The sequence below is a fragment of the Asparagus officinalis genome, chromosome 4 (assembly GCF_001876935.1).
Source record: "Asparagus officinalis chromosome 4, Aspof.V1, whole genome shotgun sequence".
Lineage (NCBI taxonomy): Eukaryota > Viridiplantae > Streptophyta > Magnoliopsida > Asparagales > Asparagaceae > Asparagus > Asparagus officinalis.
This window is the reverse complement of record NC_033797.1, coordinates 98,854,388-98,876,095: the sequence shown is the minus strand read 5'-3', so window position 1 is coordinate 98,876,095 and position 21,708 is coordinate 98,854,388. Positions and strand designations below refer to the sequence as shown.

Below are 21,708 nucleotides of genomic sequence, written 5' to 3'. Positions count from 1 at the left end.
CGTGGGTCGGTCTGACCCTCCAAGCCACAGGTCACTCAAGTCTGACCTGTGCCAGGACCAAGACAAAAGACGTTCTACACTTGTTTCTCCGATTCCTTCAAGTTCCACACCTCTGTTGGAGCCTCGTGACAGTGTGGATTTGTCCCGATGTAAGATAAAGATCACAGATCGCCTTGGCCCTTCACATGAGGATCGAGGTAAAGCTCTAGTAAAAGAGCGCTTAGGCCCATTGAACAGATCTCGAGTGGTTTATCAGGCTGGGGAACATAATCATCCTCCTTAGCAATGGAAGAGAACGCATGATGGGAAAATCTTTATAACTAACTACATTGGATTGCGCGTCGAAGTCCGGGAGCCCGTTGAGGTTCAACCCTCACCAAAAAGTAGCCTCGAATGCGTGACTCCTGAAGACACTAACAAAGCATTGAGTCCCTAGAGGAAAACGTATTCGTCTGACAATGACGTTATACCTGGAGAGTCGTGCCAACACACGATGGGTTGCTCCGGCCATAAGGCCGATGAGTTGTACTATCGGGCTAGGAGTACGAACAAGTATCGGAAAAGGAGTAACCGAGAAGTGGACTCTCATTATCCTTGTGCCAAAATTATCAAGGTAGTGTTGTTAGAATGTTGCTACCCCAAGACTGTCCCGGAGAGAGTTTTGATATTTGAAAGAATCTCTACCGGAACGTCCAAGTTCAAGCCAAGGTGTTTTCATAGAAAGAAACCAGCTACCGCTCAGAATGATAAATTTCCAGAAGTGTCTGTCAACATGACCGGTAAAGGGAGGTCGACATGACACTTTAGTCCCGATCAGTTTTCAATAGTATCCCAGCATATAACTCGATTACGATCGGGGACCAGTAGATGAAGGGATTACCAGAGAATGCAAAAGGTATTACCCTCAAATGATGAAACAAAAGATGCTTGCTCAATAATGGCCGATGATACGGCATCCAGCGCGGGACAATCCTATGAGTCATTTATGATCAACACATAACAAATTGCTAAAATTCTCAAAGACGCTCTAACCAAACAAAAAGGAAATTTCAAATTTGAAATGGAGATGGCTATGCAGGAGATGAGAGAAATGCACAGCCAACAAATTATGGTGCTGACAAATCAGTAGGGAGAGTCCAGCCATCGCAATCCCAACCAAGCTGATAGTGATCGGGAGGCGGACGATAATGCCAACATGGATACCCCTCCCGTTGACAACAATGCTTGGGATGGTCCCTCGGATGATAACAATACAAAGGAGGACCACGTCACTTCTCTCCAAAATCACTTGAAGAAAGATACAAGCGAGGATAAGAAGATGAGGGATTTGGAGAGCAAAATCAATGCGTTGATGAGTGTTCAAGAAGTAAAGATGGCTGGAATACCGTGTCCATACCCGAGAGAGTGGGAATCAATCCCATACCCGATGAAGTTTAATTTGATCAACTTCACGCCGTTTGATAGAAAGGGTTCCCCCACTCAACACTTAATATACTTCGAGTCTCATTTAGGAATAATCTTTGGCAATGAGCTCTTGATGGTACGGTCATTCGTTGGCACTCTTCGCGGAGCAGTCTTCGATTGGTATCACCGTCTTAAGCTGGGGAGAATTAACAGTTAGGATGACATGGAAGATATGTTTCTCACAAATTTCTTCAATGACGACACCGAGGTTTCAATCGGAACATTATTCGATGAGAACCAGAAGGATAGAGAATTAGTTGAGAACTTCGTCAAACGATTCTGGAACAAAGCAATGAATTGTTGAGATCCGATCAGTGAAGACTTCATCCTTGAAACTTGTCATAATAATCTTCCGTTGGATATCCTCGAAGTCATGGAAATGGCGCCATCAAAGACCTGGAGGGATTTGAAGGTACAAGGAGAACGAGCCGAATGCTTCCTCAAGAGGAAGAAGGCCGAAAGAGGTCAAACGACAATAAATACTCCACATTAGAATTTTGTCCCTCGGGGTAAAGGGAAAGTGCAAGCAAACGCAATCGACATGAACCAAACATTTGAGCTGCAAGCGCAAACGCAACCACAACAGCGACAACAAAAGGCGCCTCAACAGTCACAGTGGCAACAACAACCCCAAAAGCAAAATACTTTGCAACCAAAATTTCCAAAAGTCTACTCGTTTAAAGAAGACGAAGTCCCCGGTATTTTCAAATACCTCATAGAGAACAACAAGATTAAGTTGCCTCCAATTCAGGACTAAGAAGACGCTAAAAGGGTTAATGATCTAAAGTACTGCGCGTTCCACAGAGCGCGGTTCACCACCCTACCAAGTCGTGTTACGCCCTCAAAGACAAAATCCAAGCTTTGATCGATGTTGGGGTCATTACTATGAAGCAATCTAAATAGAAGAAGGTAGGTGTGAATGCAGTGACAATTAGCTTTGGATCTGTCCCGTTGAAATGGTTTCAACCCGAGCCCGTGATGAAAGTGACAATGAAAACCGTAAACGACAACCCCCATGGACAGCACCAGGAAGGACTCGTGCCGCAAACAACCCCAAATGACAAGATTCTTTGGGTCCATCCTGATCTAATTAAAGATGAACAGTGGACCGGATCCTTATCCAAGAAAAAATCAAAGGGGAAAGGGAAGTCTTGTTGTGGAGCCGCAGCCTGTCCAGAAGAAGATGACGAAGGAATTTCTACTTTCCCACTCTCTAAAGACAAACAAGAAGTCTTTGTAACCAACAGAGAACAGCTTTTGCTACCCGGAGTGGGAATGAATACCATTTTAAATACCTGAATGCCTCCAATCAGTTAGCCGAGCAGGGGGTGACCAAAAGTGTTCCCTCTAAAACATTAGCTGGAATGGGTGTGGCCACAACTTCTCCAGTAGTTATTGAGAAGACTCAACAAAAGCAAAAGGGGAAGGAACCCTTATACCAAGAAGTTAAGAACCCGAAGTAGTCTCGATTCAATCAACCAATTAGAAGAGACAAACCGGGGAGCTCAAACACTCCGTATCGCTTTGATATTATAGCGCAGTTAGCTAATATACCAGCTAGATTAACCTTATATGAGTTGCTACATCTTTCAAAAGACACAAGGGAAGCACTATAAGAAGCCTTGGCCAATTCTGATGTTTTCCTAACTAAGATCAAGCCATCCCCTGAGGAGCCAGAGCTGCCAGTCTAACACTGTAACCTCACGGCGAACCACTTTTCCTGCATTTCTTTCACCAAGGAGGATATGCTGACAAAGAATTTGAAGCATGATCGGCCCCTATATTTCACCGGACATATTAGTTCCAACGTCATCAACCGGATCCAAGTCGATCCGGGTTCCGCTGTTAGCATCATGCCACTCCAATTGCTGTACAAGCTCAAAAAACTAGCCAGTAAACTAGCCTCCACAGGCACTACAATCTACAGATTCAACACCAGTGGGTCCAAACCATTGGGTAAAATCCGAGTAAAGTGCTAGATTAGAGATCTGAAGTCAGAAGTCACATGTTATGTGATCGATGCAGAGACTTCTAATAACTTACTATTGGGACGACCATGGATCCACGATAACGTTATAGTCCCTTCTACCCTCCATCAGTGTCCTAAATATGTAGACACTAATAACAAGGTCAAGATGGTGGTCGCGGATAAGCAACCATTTAAGGGTTGGAAAATTATTTTATTGACTCCCTTCTCTACGGTGCTGAATTCGATACTGAACCATCGGCCCAAGGCACGGATAGCGGAGAAGAAGCTTATACCGAGGCTGGATTTGATTATGATGATGGTTTTGTACTTAATGATATTGTTCCCATTGTAATCGATCTTGATGATAAAGAGTCATCAGATAGTAGTTGTAATTAGCAACTATCCGAAGAAGTAGTAATAAATGATGATTTAGAGTACTCGTTGTATCTTGATAACGTTATGAAAGGTTTATACGATGACCCTAACTTGTATATGCCACTTCAATCATATTGCATGACGAAGAAGCATGTTTCGGATTTGTTCGTAACGACACTTGTCGTCCCCGCAAAGGCAGGGGGTGAAAAAGAAGTCGTTTACGATAAAGGCAAGGAGTTTTCAGTACCATATCACTTTTTGAGAGAAGATGACGATGATGATAAACTTGCTCCTCATTTATTCAGATATGACACAAAAGCACGTAATCTAATGAAGAAATACGGATATGACTTCACACTCGGAGAGGGTCTTTACTTTGGTCGAGGACCGCGAGTTCCACCCCGTATGGCTTATGTACCAAAAGGAAAACCCGATGATTATTATAGCTACAGACGAGGTTTAGGCTATGTCTTCTCGTCCGATGGCGAGTGCTGCTGGCAGGTCATTGATCAAATAGCTAATAAGGGTAAAGACGAATATTCTTCTAATTCTTCAGCCTGGGATTCTGACACTAGTCTTGGAGAAATATTCAAAAGACTAATGTCAAACATGACTATGATCGACCCCGTCACAATTGAGGAAGACGATCAAATGCCAACTTGGGAAGACCCTTGGGTTCATCACCTAAATATGCAGTACGGTGATAGGTTTGAACAAAGGGACCCCCGTACCGAGGACCAAGTAATCCAGGTGAATATGGGTGATGAAGATAATCCAAAGCCGATTTTTGTTAGCGACCGCCTCCCGCCAAATGAGAAAGAAGAGTTAATTGCCTTCATTAGGGAGTATATTGATGTCTTTGCTTGAAACTATGAGGATATGCCAGGGCTCGATCCAAATGTGGTAATGCATCACCTCAATATTAAGCCGGATGTCAAACCTGTCAAACAACAACAAAGACGGTTTCATCCGTAAATTATAGAGTCAATCGAGTTCGAAGTTAAAAAGTTTATCGACTTGGGTTTCATCAGGGAGGAGCAACACCCTGAATGGCTTGCCAATATTGTCCTGGTCCTTAAGAAGAATGGGAAAATCAGGATTTATATCGACTTTAGAGACCTTAACATCGCCTACCCAAAAGATGAGTTCCATCTTCCTATCGCGGATGTTATCATCGACAATACATGTGGATTCGACGGATTTTCTGGTTATAATTAGATAAAGATGCACCTAGATAATGAAAAGCATACCGTGTTTAGAACACCCCTTGGTGTCTTTTGCTACACAGTTATGCCCTTTGGCTTAAAGAATGCAGGTGCTACATATCAGGGAGCCATGTCAATGATTTTCCAAGAGTACCTCCGGAATACTATCGAATGCTACATGGACGACCTAGTCATGAAAAATCGTGAAAAAAATAATCACATCAAAGACTTGAAGATGATGTTTGATCCGATGCGGACTCATCAATTGAAGATGATGTTTGATCCGATGCGGACTCATCAACTGAAGATGAATCCTACCAAATCTTTCCTTGGAATATCCAGCAGCAAATTCCTTGGATTCGTCGTCACCATCAAGGGTATTCATATTGACCCTGATAAAGTAAAGGTAATTAACAAGTTGCAACCCCCAAGAAATCTTAAAGAACTTAGAGGATTGCAAGGACGGTTGGCTTATATCCGTCAGTTCATCTCGAACCTTTCGGAGAAATGTCAACCATTCTCCAGGCTCACAAAGAAGGACGTATCATTCGTTTAGGATAACGCTTGTCAAAAAGCATTCAAGGATATCAAAGAATATCTCTCGAAACCCCCTGTACTCGTTACATCAAAATCAGGCAAACCATTCTTGATATATGTTAAGGTGATGAGCCACTCGTTAAGTACATTACTTACACAAGACGACGACAATAGTCACAAACAGATAGTATATTACTTGAGCCGGACCCTTGTGGATGCTGAATCCCGATATCCAATGATTGAAAGGGAATGTCTCGCCTTGGTGTTCGCTATTCAAAAGATGTGGCACTACTTGGTCGGACAGGCTATTTACATCAACTCCAATGTTAATCCAGTCCGGATATTCATGACGTAGCTGGCCTTCATTAATTGGCGATTAGTAAAATAGGCTCTGCTTCTATCCCAATACGACCTACACTTTAAATAACAAAAGTCGGTCAAAGGACAAGCTATTTGTGATCTCCTGGCAGCTAATCTAACTATGGATACCGCCAAGGTATACGACGATCTGCTAGATGAAACCAACAAAGCCAACATAACTTCCCATCAACAGGTGTGGCGTTTGTACTTCGATGGTGCTTCTCGAGCAACTAATGTAGCAAGTGTTTCTGGATGTTCTAAGATTTCCTCCAGGGTTGGAGTTGTCTTAGTTGCCCCGGAAAAACATGTGATGCCTCAAGCCTACTCACTGACCGAGCCATGCTCAAACAATATAGTCGAGTATAACGCACTGCTTATTGGACTCAGTTTTGCCAAAGAGCTGGGGGTCGAGTATCTCGAAGCTTTCGATAATTCTTAACTGGTGGTTAAACCAGTTCAAGGGGAATATAAGGTCAGAAATCAGGATTTGATACTATACCATAAGGTGGCCGTTAAGATAGCAGAATTGTTTGAATGATTCTTCATCGAATACATTCCATGCTTACAGAACACCTACGCGGATGTATTAGCAGCATTAGCAGTATCTCTGGCACAGCCTCCTGAAACAAAACAATTCGTTATGGTGAGAACTCACCAGCTCTTCATACCAATCTACGATGCAGATGATAGAGAAGAGGATATTAAAGAAGTGCATTTAACCCAAGTTGAATTCAAACCTCGAGAGTGGCGTTTCCCTATCATAGATTACATCTTGCACGGGATCTTACCAGAAGATGTGAAGGAAAGGGACTCAATCCGAAAGAGAGTACTGAGGTTCTACTATAACACAGAGAATCAAACGTTATATTATCGGAGGTATGATGGTTTACTACTACGTTGCTTATCGACTAAAGAAGCAGGAGAAGTCCTTAGAGAGACACATGAAGAAGTTTGTGGTGCACACCAACCTGGTCCCAAACTTTATGATCGCATTGGAAGGATGGGATATTTCTAGCCCACCATGATTAACGATGTAGTTGCGTATGCCCGAAAGTGCCACACGTGTCAAGTGCACGTAAATTATATGCATCAACCCCCGGAGCATCTACACTCTTCGGATACATCATGGCCTTTTGAGACCTGGGGAATGGATGTTGTTGGTCTTATTTTTCCTCCGTCAATCAAAGGCGATCGATTCGTCCTGACAATTACCGATTACTTCTCCAAATTGGTTGAAGCGATTCCGCTCAGAGAAGTTAAGACAAGCAACATTGTGACATTCATCAAACACCATATTATCTACTGGTATGGTGTCCCAAGATGAATCATATATGACAACGGTCCTCAGTTTGTCAGCAATACTTTCATCAAGTTTTGCAAGAAGTTTAAAATTCAAGACGTCTCGTTGATAGCTTACAATTCCATAGTGAATGGATTAGCTGAAACCTTTAATAAGACTATCATAAAGCTTTTGTCAAAACTTGTGAAGACTAATAAACGAGATTGGAATGATAAACTTAGTGAAGCACTATGAGCCTACCGCACCACAGTTCGCATGCCTACTGGCGCAATCCCATATTCTCTGGTATATGGGTATGAAGCTGTCCTTCTATTGGAAATTCAAATTCCATCTCTTAGAATCGCTTTCACAACCCAGATGATGACTGAAGAACAACATCAAAAATTCCTTGAAGAACTTGAAATACTTGACGAGAAGCACTTAGAAGCTCAACAGCACATTGAGTTCTACCAAGCCAGAATTTCCCGAGCCTTTAATAAAAAGATTCGACAATGAAGTTTCAAAGAAGGAGACTTGGTCTTAGCAGTCCGACGACCAATGATCCTTAATTCTAAAAAGAAAGGAAAGTTCGAACCTAAATAGGAAGGATAATTTATGGTAGAGATAGTCTATTCAAATGACACATATCGTCTTATTACTAAGGAAGGCGCCCGACTTATGATGCCGATAAATGGTAAGTTCCTGAAAAAGTACTACCCTTAGTACATTCAGGATAACCCATGTATCGGGAAGTTCCTGGAAGAATACTACGTGTGATATTCTTAGGCATAACCCAGTTACTACCAAAGTGATAAATAAGTCTACACTTGGATTCTAAATATCTTCAAAGTTGGAACGTATCTTATTGTTGATATCGAATTCACCGACTCTCATGAATTCTTATGCTGAGACGAGACTCGATCATTTTGACAGATCAATCTTTCCTCACAAAACCCCCCTCTGATCAAATCAATTGATGGTGGGTTTGCCAAAATTCCTATCGGTTAAGTCCGTTCAAACTCTTGTCATGTTGGTACATTTAACACTCACGTTGTTAAAATACTAACACGACACTTGAGATTTCTATCCACCAATCTTTGGCAATTTTCAAGCTCGACGCATTAAGTCCTAATCATTTAACATCGAAATCCTCCATCGAGTGGCTAGTACAAGTTGGCATTCTCACTGCTATCTGTATTCCACTCCCACTGCTGTCTTGGTCAAACATATAAATGTTAGGGCCAAAGAAAAAATCCCCTCTCGATTCCTTCCATGAACGAGAGGTCCATTTTTAATTTGAACAATCACACCTATAAAAGTTAGGATTGCCTCCAACCTCACTTGGTCAAACCTGTATTAGTTAGGACCAAGATTGGAATGTCTCCTTTCGATAAACGAAAGACTTCCACCTTTTCCTTTTCAACCAAACCTATAAAAGTTAGGGTCAAAATCAGAATTTTACCTTAATAAATGAGGAATTCTTTTCTTAGATTAAGCAACTAATCCTATAAAAGTTAGGGTCGCTTGAATCTTTCTGATTCTTGGAGTGGAGATCCCACTCCTAGTTTCACCTTTCCGGATTCTGGGGTGGAGATCCCACCTCGAGTCTCCTTTGCAATTAGAGATAGAATATAAAATTCTTTCTCTTCAGTTTTAGAAGATAGGATATAAAATTCTTCCTCTCCTATTTTGGATTCGTCTTTGCCCTAAACAAGACTTAGGGACAGAATATAAAATTCTTCTTCTCCAGCATCGGGTTCGTCTTTACCCTAAGAAAAGACACGATTCTTTGCTTCAAATCCGTGCACTTTATACACAAGGGATTTTATCTTGATTGCTAATTAGAGATAAGTCTACGTCTAACACACATAGTCAGTTTAGTCTTTCGCCGAGTGAAGAAGACACCAGAATACAAGTCTGGGGAATTTTATCCTGAAGCCTAAGTAGGGATAAGTCAGCGCCTAACACACGTTGTCGGGTGCCATATTCCCATAAGAAATGGCAAAGTTTATGTATTCAAAATCATAGCACCAAGTCTAAGAAAATTAACTCTCTTAGCATAACGTTACATGCAGAACGGACTTAAACAATCTGCATGCAAGACCGATTCAAACGATAATCGGTAAAGTCATGTCAAATCCGTTGAGGGCTGAGGATTTACCAAAAATCCTAAGTCTATATCTAACACACGTTTCCGGTTTAGTCTTTCACCGATTGAAGAAGACACCAGAATCCGAGTCTAAGCAATTTTATCCCGAAGCCTAAGAAGGGATATATCAGCGACTGACACGCGTTGCTGGGTAGTCTACTCTCATGAGAAAGACGAAGTCTATGTATTTAATATCGTAGCACTAGAAGAGTTAACTCTTTTAGTACAACGTTACATACGGAACGGATTTAAATAATTCGCACTCTAGCCTGACTCAAACGGTAGTCGGTTAAGGCTCATCAAACCCGTTGATGGCTGAGGATTTGCCAAAAATCCTATAAATATTATGATTGATTATTCCAAATAGAATAGGATATCATAATAAAAGAGACATAATGAACGAAAAAGAAATATCTTCTATTAATAAAAATTGAGTTTGCAGGTACAAGAGTTACAATCAATCTACATGAAGTTTGTGACTACGAATTTGCTATTCAAGTTTAGTCAATTCTTCTGTATAAGCTCACTCAAGCTCACGCTGCAGTTCAACCTTGAAGGATTCCTCGGTGAGGGATAATATTTTTGCAGCCTCTTCTTCCATCATGGCTAACTTCTATTCCAAGAGCTCTAACTTCCCGGCTAACACAACTTGTGAGCGCTCTAAGTCAGCCTTCGTCATCTCAAAGATAACAAAGGCATACTCCTCTGCCTTGAGCTCCTCTTTAAGTCGCTCTATCTTGGCCTCGCCTAACGTAATAGAGGACTTGAGTTGACACAAAGTTGTTTGTTTCTAAACAAGGGCGGCTTTCATTCGATCCACTTGGCTTTGTTGCGTTTGAATTTCAAGTCCAGCGGAGGCTCGAGTGTCGCGCCATATTTGTAGACGAGATTCCATCTGGGCAGCTATGTACATTGAAGTACCAGTAGTCTTCAATTCTTGTAACCGTTGGAGTTCACTCAAGACGGTCTAAATCGTTAGCTATAGATTGCGCCAGATCCAGAGAGCCCGCTTTCTCTATTGGATTTATTTTGGTGGAAAGCGCTGGTCTAAATTGATGGAAGGAAAGTCCCCTGACGAGAAGCTTATCAATCATCACGTTCACAAAGAAGAAGAGAGAGCTGACTTCCATGCAAAACAGAGTTTGATCCGGGTCATCATCAGATAGTAGAGCCTTGACTATATCATTGATCCGAGAAGATAACCCTACAAGAAAAAGATGATGTAAATATCTTTAAAATATTAGCCAAAGTTCTAAATTAGTATCGGCGTTAGAATTTACCAAGTTTCCTCAAGTTGATGTCCCGCACTTGGTTCCGACTGGACGGCACCACGAGCTGTTAAGATCATCGCTGATGTCGCAGCCGTTGACGTACCAACCTCGTTAGTTGGTCTCACGGCTTGGCTGTTAAGATCATCGCTGATGTCGCAGCCGTTGACGTACCAACCTCGTTAGTTGGTCTCACGGCTTGCTCAACAGGGCTAGTCCCCACCGCTATAGCAGTCATCTCAATCATCGGGATTGTGAGCTGGGTTCGAATGACTGACGATTGAGTTTCTATGATAGTTCCCGCCAAACAGCAAGAAATCAAGGCACTCAGGATCGTCAGATATTCCAACAATAATAGTTGTATCAGTCTAAACGACTGATCCTACAAGCGTAACTCCCCTACAGTTAAGTAAGACTGATGAGTGTATAACTTTCACAAAAGGATAAAATTCATACCGGCAGAGGGACCAGCCTCGAAAACTGGTTCGACAGCCTCATGATGAGTTGGTTCTGACAATATATTGTTGAACTGCTTGTCGCCAGATCTTGAAGGATCTTGTGCGGGATCAAATGAAGGTGCGTTGACTATATCGGGAGAGACTTCTTCGTCATTTAAACCTTCCATCAAAATGTCTACAGAAAATTCTAAGTGTCAAGACAAGGAAATAGAAGTTGAAAATTGACAATGAATGGGAATTAAATTCACCACCGATAGCAACGGTAGGTTCCGCGATCCCGACATCAACGCTCGCCTCTTGTAGCTTTTCTAAAAGATCCAGAAGCATATAAGCAATTATAGGAGGGATGAACTCTGAGTCATTTAATACCCGATATTGCCATCTGAAAGGTGTACTACCGGTAATAGATGTACCTGGGCTAGCGATCATGGTAGACAAACCAGATTCTACAATGGCACCTTCACCAGTCTCAAGGACCGCATCTATTTTAACACCTGTCGGATCCTCGGCCATAGCCTCATCTACTTGGGGCACGAAGCTGGACCCTCTAAAAAAATCTAAGTTGGGAGAAGGAGGGTTGTACATCATTGCATCTTCTTCATGACCCCCTAGAATAAAAAATTGCTAAGTCTGAAGCTTGATAGATGAAAGGACTGAAAAGATGACAGGAGTCGAAATGTTACCTTCCCTACCAATTGGCGCATCGTCGGCCACCTCCGCTTGGGAAGCCTGGGGGTTTAGCGTGTCGCTTGATGGTCAAGTTCAGTCGTTTCGTAGGTCGGACCTCTTTAAGATCCACAGGTCTGTTCTGTATTGATGTAGCACGCGACTCAACTTGTGATCTAACTTGAGTTGTGGCTCGAGATCAAGCACGAGTGACAAGGCTACTTCTCCCCTCTTCTCCCTCGGAACCTACATCTAAAAGCTCAACCATCATTCTATTATGAGTGGGCAAAATTCTCCATTTCTTTGGAGCTTTAAGTCGACGAGCTCGATCAGCGACCGATATATCCCATAGCTCTTTATAAAAGGACTCAGACAAACCTGTTGCATATTCCTCGAAGTCGCTATTGGCCTCCATAGCACCACTAGCAGTGGTTTCATCCTCTTTGGAAGTCTTTTCGTTGGAAGCGAATGATTCCTCCTCTACTTCCTCCATTTTCTGCTTGCCTATGCCTGAGGGACTAGCGAGCTTATTACCGCATTTTCTTCATTCCTGCAGATTTTCTCGGACCATCCTCTCAGCAATACGTGATGCAGCTTCAGCCATCAACTCTTTAATTGGTCTTAGAGGGACGGACGCGTTAGCTACCATAATCCATTTGTAATATAAATATGTGAGCTCTAAGTGGCAGTCAGTATTCAGAAGATTAAACTTGGCACCGGTACTACCCGTCACATTCCACAGCCAAGCTCGAGCGCTATCCACTAGTCCACTGTGAGTATGAAATTGTTGGTTTGGATTCCCGACGTATATCTGATCGTATCCAAATTGACGGGCGAATCGACACGGCAGATAAGGCTCTAGATAGCAGCGTTCCTTCACTCGGAAAATAAGATGGCTTGGCCTTATGTTCATTAGCCATCTGAAATAGCTAACATCGAGAGAAGTTCGATTCGTTCCAGGCACTTCTACATCAGCAAGTAACCGACCATATTTGCTAGCAAATCGAGGAAAACATGGATTGATCACCCAACCCTTGTGCATGTGTAAACTCTTCCTAACATCTGAGAGGTCCCGAGCTTTCCATTTACACTCCTCGAGTAATTGTAGCAAAGGAGTTGATAGATCTGTATTAGTTAGGGGCGACATCAGATCAGGGTGATGAAGAACCAACCACCCCATTAGATAGGTGTAATGGAGCTCTGCCTTCGTCGTAGGGATCTTCTCGGATGAGGTCTCCTCAGTTTGGGTAAAAGCTATGACCACTTGACGAAGCCCATGAAGGATGTCGGCAACCATTGCTGGCAAAAGAGATAAGCTCCTTCCGTAGGCAAGTTGAACAGTGATAAATAACACCTCTATTCGCAAAGCGTCTGAGGTCTGATATGGCACCACGCACTTCTTCAACCAAAGTGTGATATAACCAGCCAACAAAGTCTTGGGGTGAATGGACTTCTCCGCTTGCAATAAGAAAGTCTTGAACTTAGTCCCCACAGAGAATCTACCTTGAGCACTTGTAATGGTGTAGGATTGGGCATCACATTTCTTAATCAACTTATTGATTTCTGAGGGAGTTAGCGGTTTTAGTTCACAAACGGCTTCGTCAGATTTCTCCAAATTCTTGAATAGATAACCTGAGAATTGCTTCAGCCTTATTTGAGGAAACTTCTTCCTTACAATCAGGTTAGTTCTGGCTAAGGCTATCGGATAATAACACGTGAGTTCCCATAACGTGTCATATCGAGCAGGCCTGTGGGTTTTCAATTGAAGTAGCTCCTGATTGGATGGAAAATATTCTTGATACGGTATATCTCCCATTTGTAGTCTAGAGACTTTGTGCATCTCATGGAAAGGTAGTTTCAATTCTCCATTCCGGGTAAGAAAAGTATTGGTATCTGGATTGTACAGCTCTATTAATCTTGTGAAATGAATCGTGTTTACCGACAATCCGTATTGGGTGGCATGAATAGCTTCATATAATCCCATCGCCTTCAATTCGGTACCCCATCGGTTGAGGACATAACCTATCATCCGACCCCATCATAACTTATCTGAAGAATGAGACCAGCCATGACATCTATAATTTTTGACAAGTAGTTCTTGCCCTAGCTCAGCAAGGCGATTCTTCACTGTGCGAGCTACTATAGGTAACTTTCCTTTAGGCGGGTCCTCCAATCCCATCACACCGGGGTGTAATCCTATAATGTGTTTCCTACCACTGGAACCCTGGAGTGAATGGCTGGTGACGTATCCGTAAGGAATGTTAGGGTGCTCTTTTGTCAGAGTCCATGACATCTATCGCGTCACCGCTTGCCTCCGCAATTCTGTTAGTGAACGGTGACAAGGGAAGGTATAAACAAGTTGTACCATCACTATATAACCATCGCTCATCCCAGAGGATTATGCTGGTTGGATCCGTCACGGAATCGTCGAACATATAATTCGCCTTCCTCAAAGGGTGAACATGATACATGTCTTCTGTGAACGACACATCAGTAATTAGCTAGAGCGTGATGCGGTGATCCCCTTCATGTACCAACTTAGAGAGTTCATCCGGGAGATCCGTAGCAAACTAAGAGGTGGGCAAAATCAACGACGGATCATTAATAGCAGTGTAATATCTACTCCTATGACTATCTATCTCGAACAGAGAAAATGGCGTCATAGGGTATTCAACTAAAATGAATAATGTGTATTTATTAAACATAGTTATGAAGAAATATTAAGACAACACAGGGCGTTAAACTCTTTTCACCAATCTGTGAGATAGAGTCACTACCTTGTAATTGGTGAGACGATGTTAACTGTATCATGAACACACAAGATAACATAAATGGTCATGCGAATAACGCGATGACGTACCTTATCTTAATGGACGTGATATGGTAAAAAACATCCGCCCCATATTACCTTAAGATGCATTTTGACCAAGCAAAACATATCTGATAAGCATCAACCCCCACAAAGGAGGATATCAGCTCTTCCTAATTTCCTCACTAAGGAGAGCAAAGCAAGGATGTAATATAGAAGCGTCCACCCCCACGAAGGAGGATATCAGCTCTGTAAAACCCCAAAAATTTATGTTAATATAATTAATATGAGATTAATTATGATTTATGAATATTTATTAGCTCGAATAGGGGTTGCAGAATGTCGTTCTTGGAGACAACTGATCTCTCAAGGTGAACAGGCTCAAAGGATTATTGTCAGGATCAAAGCTAAAGAACAAAGTAGGCAGGATCAACCTGAGCAATCGGATCAAGCCCAACCTTCTCCGGAGCAATCGGACCAAGCTCAACCTTCACCTGAGCAATCGGACCAAGCCCAATCTCCTCAGTCAGAAGGGGAAGATACTGCGACTACTGAAGCTAATCCTCTTCAGTAGGATGCCGGGTCTCCAATAACTATCACGTTAACAACTACCTCTGATAGTCAAGCTCGTTAGATTGTGGCCCACTAGGCGACGTGCCATATCTACCCTTTTTTCCCCATGCACTTATTCAAGACTGGGGGTTGATTTATTTGTAGTTCATTGGATTCTGAGTAATAAATTTTCTGAGTTGTTATGTTTAATAAAATACCTCTGTCAACCACAGAATCTACCAAAACTATCACGTTAACATTTACCTCTGATAGTTCATCAACTTGTCAATCCGCTTCAATAGGATGACAGGTCCACTAAAACTATCACGTTAATGATCACCTCTGATAGTCTGCTCCCTCCAAATTTTTCTGCCAATCCTCTTCAATAGGATAGCGGGTCTACAAAACTATCACGTTAACAGTTACCTCTGATAGTCAAAATCATCAGATAATGGCCTACCTAGTGATGTGCCTCTATTCCGACTTCATGGATAGTGCCTCACTAGGCGATATGCCTTGTCTATCTCTTTTTCTTCCCCAGCCAAGTCTTAATCAAGACTGGGGGTTGGTTACTCGGAATCCACTGGATTAAGAGTAACGAATCTTTCACCTCGGCGAGTTAACATTACACTTCTGACGATCATCGTTAACTGTATCATGAACACACAAGATAACATAAATGGTCATGCGAATAACGCGATGACGTACCTTATCTTAATGGACGTGATATGGTAAAAAACATCCGCCCCATATTACCTTAAGATGCATTTTGACCAAGCAAAACATATCTGATAAGCATCAACCCCCACAAAGGAGGATATCAGCTCTTCCTAATTTCCTCACTAAGGAGAGCAAAGCAAGGATGTAATATAGAAGCGTCCACCCCCACGAAGGAGGATATCAGCTCTGTAAAACCCCAAAAATTTATGTTAATATAATTAATATGAGATTAATTATGATTTATGAATATTTATTTTGATAAATATAATTAAATAGTATGTGAGTAGTATACCATGTGTTTTGAGTATAAACAAGTTCATTCATGAGAAAAAAAGAGTCAAAACATGTACAATGGTCAAATATGTGTAACTAGAAAATTCCAGTCCGGTCGACTGCCACAGTCGACCGTAGTCCAATCGACCACCACGGTCGACCGCGAAACATGCAAAAGTCAGATTCCTGTTTTGAGTTGGTTTTGGTTTTCTAAAGCCCATATTCATTTTCTCTGGTTTATATATCAAACTTTCATGAATTTTCTCAGTTTTCTAAGAATCCTAACAACCACCAATCCCCCACAAACCCTAATTTGATTCTTGGAGAATATTGGAGGATTTCAAGTGGATTTTTCAGGTGATTTTGGCTTTTGGATTAGAGATCTGCTTTGGTTTGGCATCCTAAAATATTTTTCTACAAGTTTCAGGAGAGTTCATCTCTGCTAATCCCCCTTCTAGTTTTTAAAACATTTCTAAAGAGTTTCTAATATGTTATGTAGAGCCAAATTGACTAGTTTATGAATAAAAGTAAATTCTTTTGTATTATATGTATAAAGACTAGGTCTTTCCATGTTAAAAAGTTTGAGAACGAATTTACAGAAGTATGTAAGAGCTAAAAATGATTTTAAAACATGGTTTAGTCTGAAGAAAGATAATTTATTCTTTGTTTCGAGTTTTTTATGCATGACTTAGGGTTTTGAATATAAATTTTATGCAAATAATCAAGCTCTATATATTGAGTTTGTTTTTAGAAGTTTTTAACTATGTAGACATGCTCTCATACAAGTTTTATATTATTTTAATCATGTTTGAATCACCTAAACATGGCGTGAACAAGACACACACAACCAGATTGAGAATCTGGAATATCAGCCCTTGATCGACCGTGCCATAGCGACGGTCGACCGCGTGCAGGACAGAGGCCTGAGTAGGCTCTAGAACTCATCGCGGTCGACTGTCGTTCTTGTACAGTTGACCACAACATAGTCTGTGGCCCTGTGCATGTTTTGTCTGACTGTTGAGTTTTCGAGCTAGTCTCTCGACCTTGTACTGTTATGATAAAACGTTTATGAGTTGTTTAACATCTAAAATGTCAGTAAACACTAGATATAGACACGTACACCAAGATATGTACACGTATGTTTAAAATATGATGTGTTAACATGATAAATAAGAAAAATACACAAATATTATATTTCTGAAATAGGAAGATGAAACCTATTTCCACAGGGCGATTGAGTAAGAGTATTACAAAAGTATCATCATATTATGTTTCCAGAATAAGGAGATGAAACCTATTTTCACAGGGTTATTGAGTAAGAGTATTACAAAAGTATCATCATATTATGTTTCCAGAATAAGGAGATGAAACCTATTTTTACAGGGTGATTGAGTAAGAGTATTACAAAAGTTTCGTCATATTATGTTTTCAGGATAGGAAGATAAAACCTATTGCCGCAGAGCGATTGAGTAAAAATATTACAAGAGTATCGCTAATGTATAAGAGATGCACATTTATAAGTAATATAATTTATTAATTGGTTTTTATTTTTTGAATACCCGCGAGTAGGGTGATTTCTCTGAGACCGTGACTTACACAACATGGTATTTGGTTGGCTTTGGTTTGATGAGTTCCTTTTATGTTAGATCCATCTACCCGAGTGTAGATCAGGATGAGATATTTGTTCTATAGGTTTAAGGTTTGGAGTATTATCTATTTGTTTATTGTTGTTCATTCATAGAGTTTGAAATTAGTATTTAGGGAGTCACAATTTGAGACATGGTATATACATGAGGGTTTCTTTGTCTGGATTATTTTGCTCGACGTACTAACTCTCGTGTTGTGGATTCCTAAATACTAGTCTCCAGTTAGAATTTTATGAATGATTTTATATGTATATGTACTAACTTTATTTTCTATACATTCCTACCCCTTCCCCTAGGGAGAGGTGGAGATGTTCTCGCTATAGCGCTTTGACGCTCGTTGTTTTCCCCCTTCAGGTAGCAAGCCCAGCGCACGGAGAGTCGTAGGTTGATGAGATTTCGGCATAGATCTCATCTAGCTATTTATTATTTAGTAGTTATTTCAGAACTCCACAGTTAGTTGTTTATGTTCAGACTCTAGACTTGTATTTTATTTTGTAGAGGCTGAGAGTCATATTGATATTTTATTTGACTCATTATACATGAGGTTTATTTCAGACTCAGAGGTATCTCTACCCTATTTTATTTGGGCTCACTGATGATTATTCTCATGCTTCCTCTGTGTATATCTGGTTTTACTCTATTTCATGCTTCCTCTGTGTATATCTGGTTTTACTCTATTTCTTTTATTTGCCTGTCTGTACCTTCACCTATTTGTTGTTTCCACTAGAGAGATAGTAATTATTTGCCTGTCTGTACCTTCACCTATTTGTTGTTTCCACTAGAGAGATAGTAATTGTGATGGTGAAATATGTTGTAGCACGGTGTTCGGTGCTTGGCAAGTTTGACATTCTGGGTTCCGCCTTGGGCTGTAGTCTCGCGTGAAATCTGGGGCGTTACAGTTAGTATCAGAGCTCTAGTTCCAATATCTTTAGGATTATCCTTGTGTCATATGTGGAGTTAGGATAGAGTTTCCTAGGAATCGTGTATACAGCCCGCTAGGAATTCCTAGTGTGAGTGAGGACGTATTATATATATACACGAAAAATTACAAATATTTTTTTATGATGAACTATTTGCTTTGAATAATAAGGCATACTATGAGTAATATATGATACGATTTACTTATTGGTATACGTTATATTTTTTTCTGCTTGAGATTCTATTTACTGTGTAATAAGCTTTACTTCTATACTATAGATGTCAGGAAGAGGATGTGAACGCCGAGGTACTCGTGCTCAAGGAGCTGAGCAAGTTTATAAGGGGGGGGAGCCACAACAGGCTCCGCAGTACTTAGTGGATCTCATAGCACCGTTAGCAGCTTATCTGGTTGCTGTCGAGGAGCAGTTAGCAGATCAGGGTCGACAGGGAACACCCATTTAGGAGGAGATACCAGATAGGACACCGGTAGTCACGCCGCTACCTTTAGTTGATGATGGAGTGGCTGAGCAGGAGGCTTAGCTTTGTTTGATAGAGAGGTACCAGAAGTTGAAGGCGCAGGAGGCTTAGCTTTGTTTGATAGAGAGGTACCAGAAGTTGAAGGCTCCAGAGTTTCATGGTTCGACGGACTCCATTGCGGCACACAAATGGAAGGAAGATGTAAGCAACATTCTGGACATGCTTAATGCGAATATTATGCAGAAGCAAAGGCTAACAGCTTTTAACCTCAAGGGCGATATAGGAGGATGGTATCGGCTTTGTTTTACTCCAGAGCAAAGGTTGACAGACTCATAGGAGACTTTTGTGCATTTCTTCAAGGAGTAGTATGTTTCAGCTGCAGCGAAAGTCGGAAAGGAGTTAGAGTTGGCTCGATTAGAGCAAGGGGACATGTCAGTGACGGATTTTGAGAGTAAGTTCATATCACTACATAGATTCACTGGCATGTGGCATACCAAGGAGAGGCAGGCTCAGATGTTCATGATGGGACTTCATCCAGGTTTGCACCGATATCTAGTATCTCAGAGGTTCCGTTCAGTGCGAGAGGTGGCAGATGTTACCATAGCCCAGGAGACAGACACAACGATGTTTATAAAGGGTAAATATGGAAATGCTAAGTCAGGTCAGTCAGGAGATACGGGTAAGGGTAAGAGACATTTTACAGGCTCAGGAAGACCCCAGCATCAGAATAAGTTTCCACAGAAGCAGGGTCCCCATAAGAAGAGCAATCATCAGGATTAGAGAGCACAGCAGCAGTGCCGGTTTTATGGAGTTTGTTTCAATTGCAACAAGCCAGGTCATAGAGCAGCAGAGTGCCGCAATGCACCCGTAGCAGGCCAGTTGGGCAAGAATCCGCAGCAACAAAACCGTACTCAGGGTCGCGGTCATGGTTAGCAGTTGAGGATTGAGGCACCTCCAGTAGTCCCGAGGATTAAGGGACATGTGCGAATGATTCAGGAGATCCAGTAGGGACAGATAGTCCCATATGTTCCAGGTGATGCAGCACAGCCACCTGGTAGGGTGTATGCAGTTGTTCCTCACGATCATGGCATGATCGGGACGGTGGTGGAAGGTACTTTCCTTGTGAATTCATTTCCAACACGTATTCTTTTTTACTCTGGCGCTTCACATTCTTTTATCTCCTACGATTTCTCGGTTAGTCTCCAGCTTGTGGCACAGCCATTACATTTTCATTTATCTGTATCTACTCCTTTAAGGGAGACGTCTCGTTTAGAGAGTGTTTGTAGGTGATGTATCGTTAGCTTGGACGATTCCGAGTTTGTAATAGACCTGATCATATTGTGTATGTCTGAGTTTAATGTTATCCTTTGTATGGATTGGCTATCTTCCTACCATGTGAGTATCGACTGTATTACGAAGACAGTCAGTTTGTGAGCTTTTGATGGATCTGAGTTAGTGGTAGCGACCTCCAAAGGCAACCAGTTTGCGAGTCATATCTGGCATACGTCGAGGAGGTGATGTTACAGAATCGGGGCACAGATTTGAGTGAGATGCGAGTAGTCTCAGAGTTAGTGGTAGCGACCTCCAAAGGCAACCAGTTTGCGAGTCATATCTGGCATACATCGAGGAGGTGATGTTACAGAATCGGGGCACAGATTTGAGTGAGATGCGAGTAGTCTCAGAGTTCTAGGATGTCTTTCAGGACATACCAGGTTTACCTCCAGTGACAGAGGTCAAGTTCTGCATAGAGTTGCAGCCAGCCACCGTGTTGATTTCCTAAGCTCCTTACTGTATGGCGCCTGCTGAGATGAGGGAGCTACAGATCCAGCTAGATGAGTTGTTATCTCAGGGATTCATTCGACACTACCTATTATTTCGAGGATTGAGAGGCCAGTAGGCCAGATTCATATTATCGAGGAGAATCCTAAGGGACTGATGGTCCCATGTATTTTCTATCATTGGAAGAGTTTATGCAGCTATACCGCATAATCATGGTGCGAGCAGAGCTTTCTTTATGATTTCCTTTCCAGCACAGATCTTCTTTTATTTAGGAATTTTGCATTCTTTTACATTTCATGACTTCATGGATAACGATTCAACTTGTAGCATATCCTTTAGACATACTGTTATCCGTCTATACTCCTCTAGGGGAGGTATCCCTATTAGAGAGTATCTGTAGGAGCTATGTCATCAATCGATATGAGTCTGAGCTTCTCATAGATCTGATCATGTTGCGGATGTTAGATTTCGACGTCATTCTCCGTATGAATTGGCTATCAACATACTATGTCAGTATTGACTATTTTGCTAAAATAGTCAAGTTGTGAGCATTCGTTGGGTTTGTGTAAATAGTAGCAACCTCATAGGGTAACTAGAAATGGAGTCATTCCTGGCATACGTTGAGGAGGTGATGTTGAGGGATCGGAGTGCTGATTTGTGCGAGACTAGAGTTGTCTCAGTTTATCAGGATATCTTTTAGGACATACCTAGGTTACCTCATGTAAGAGAGGATTAGTCCTACATCGAGTTGCAGTAGAGCACATTTCCGATATCCCGAGCACCCTATCATATAGCACCCACTGA

General features: G+C 41.6%; 1 protein-coding gene across 1 annotated transcript; it reads left to right on the top strand.

Annotated features, from left to right (window-relative positions):
- Positions 494–6,925, top strand: LOC109839075. The gene is made up of 2 exons (XM_020407509.1): positions 494–613; positions 6,479–6,925. Exons 1-2 carry the CDS (start codon positions 494–496, stop codon positions 6,923–6,925), a joined length of 567 nt encoding a protein of 188 aa, XP_020263098.1.

Coding starts and splice junctions, on each gene's coding strand:
- LOC109839075 (XM_020407509.1), top strand. CDS start 494: ATGGGTTGCTCCGGCCATAAGGCCGATGAGTTGTACTATCGGGCTAGG. Junction 614..6,478: donor CTTGTGCCAAAATTATCAAG/GTAGTGTTGTTA, acceptor CCATGCTTACAG/AACACCTACGCGGATGTATT.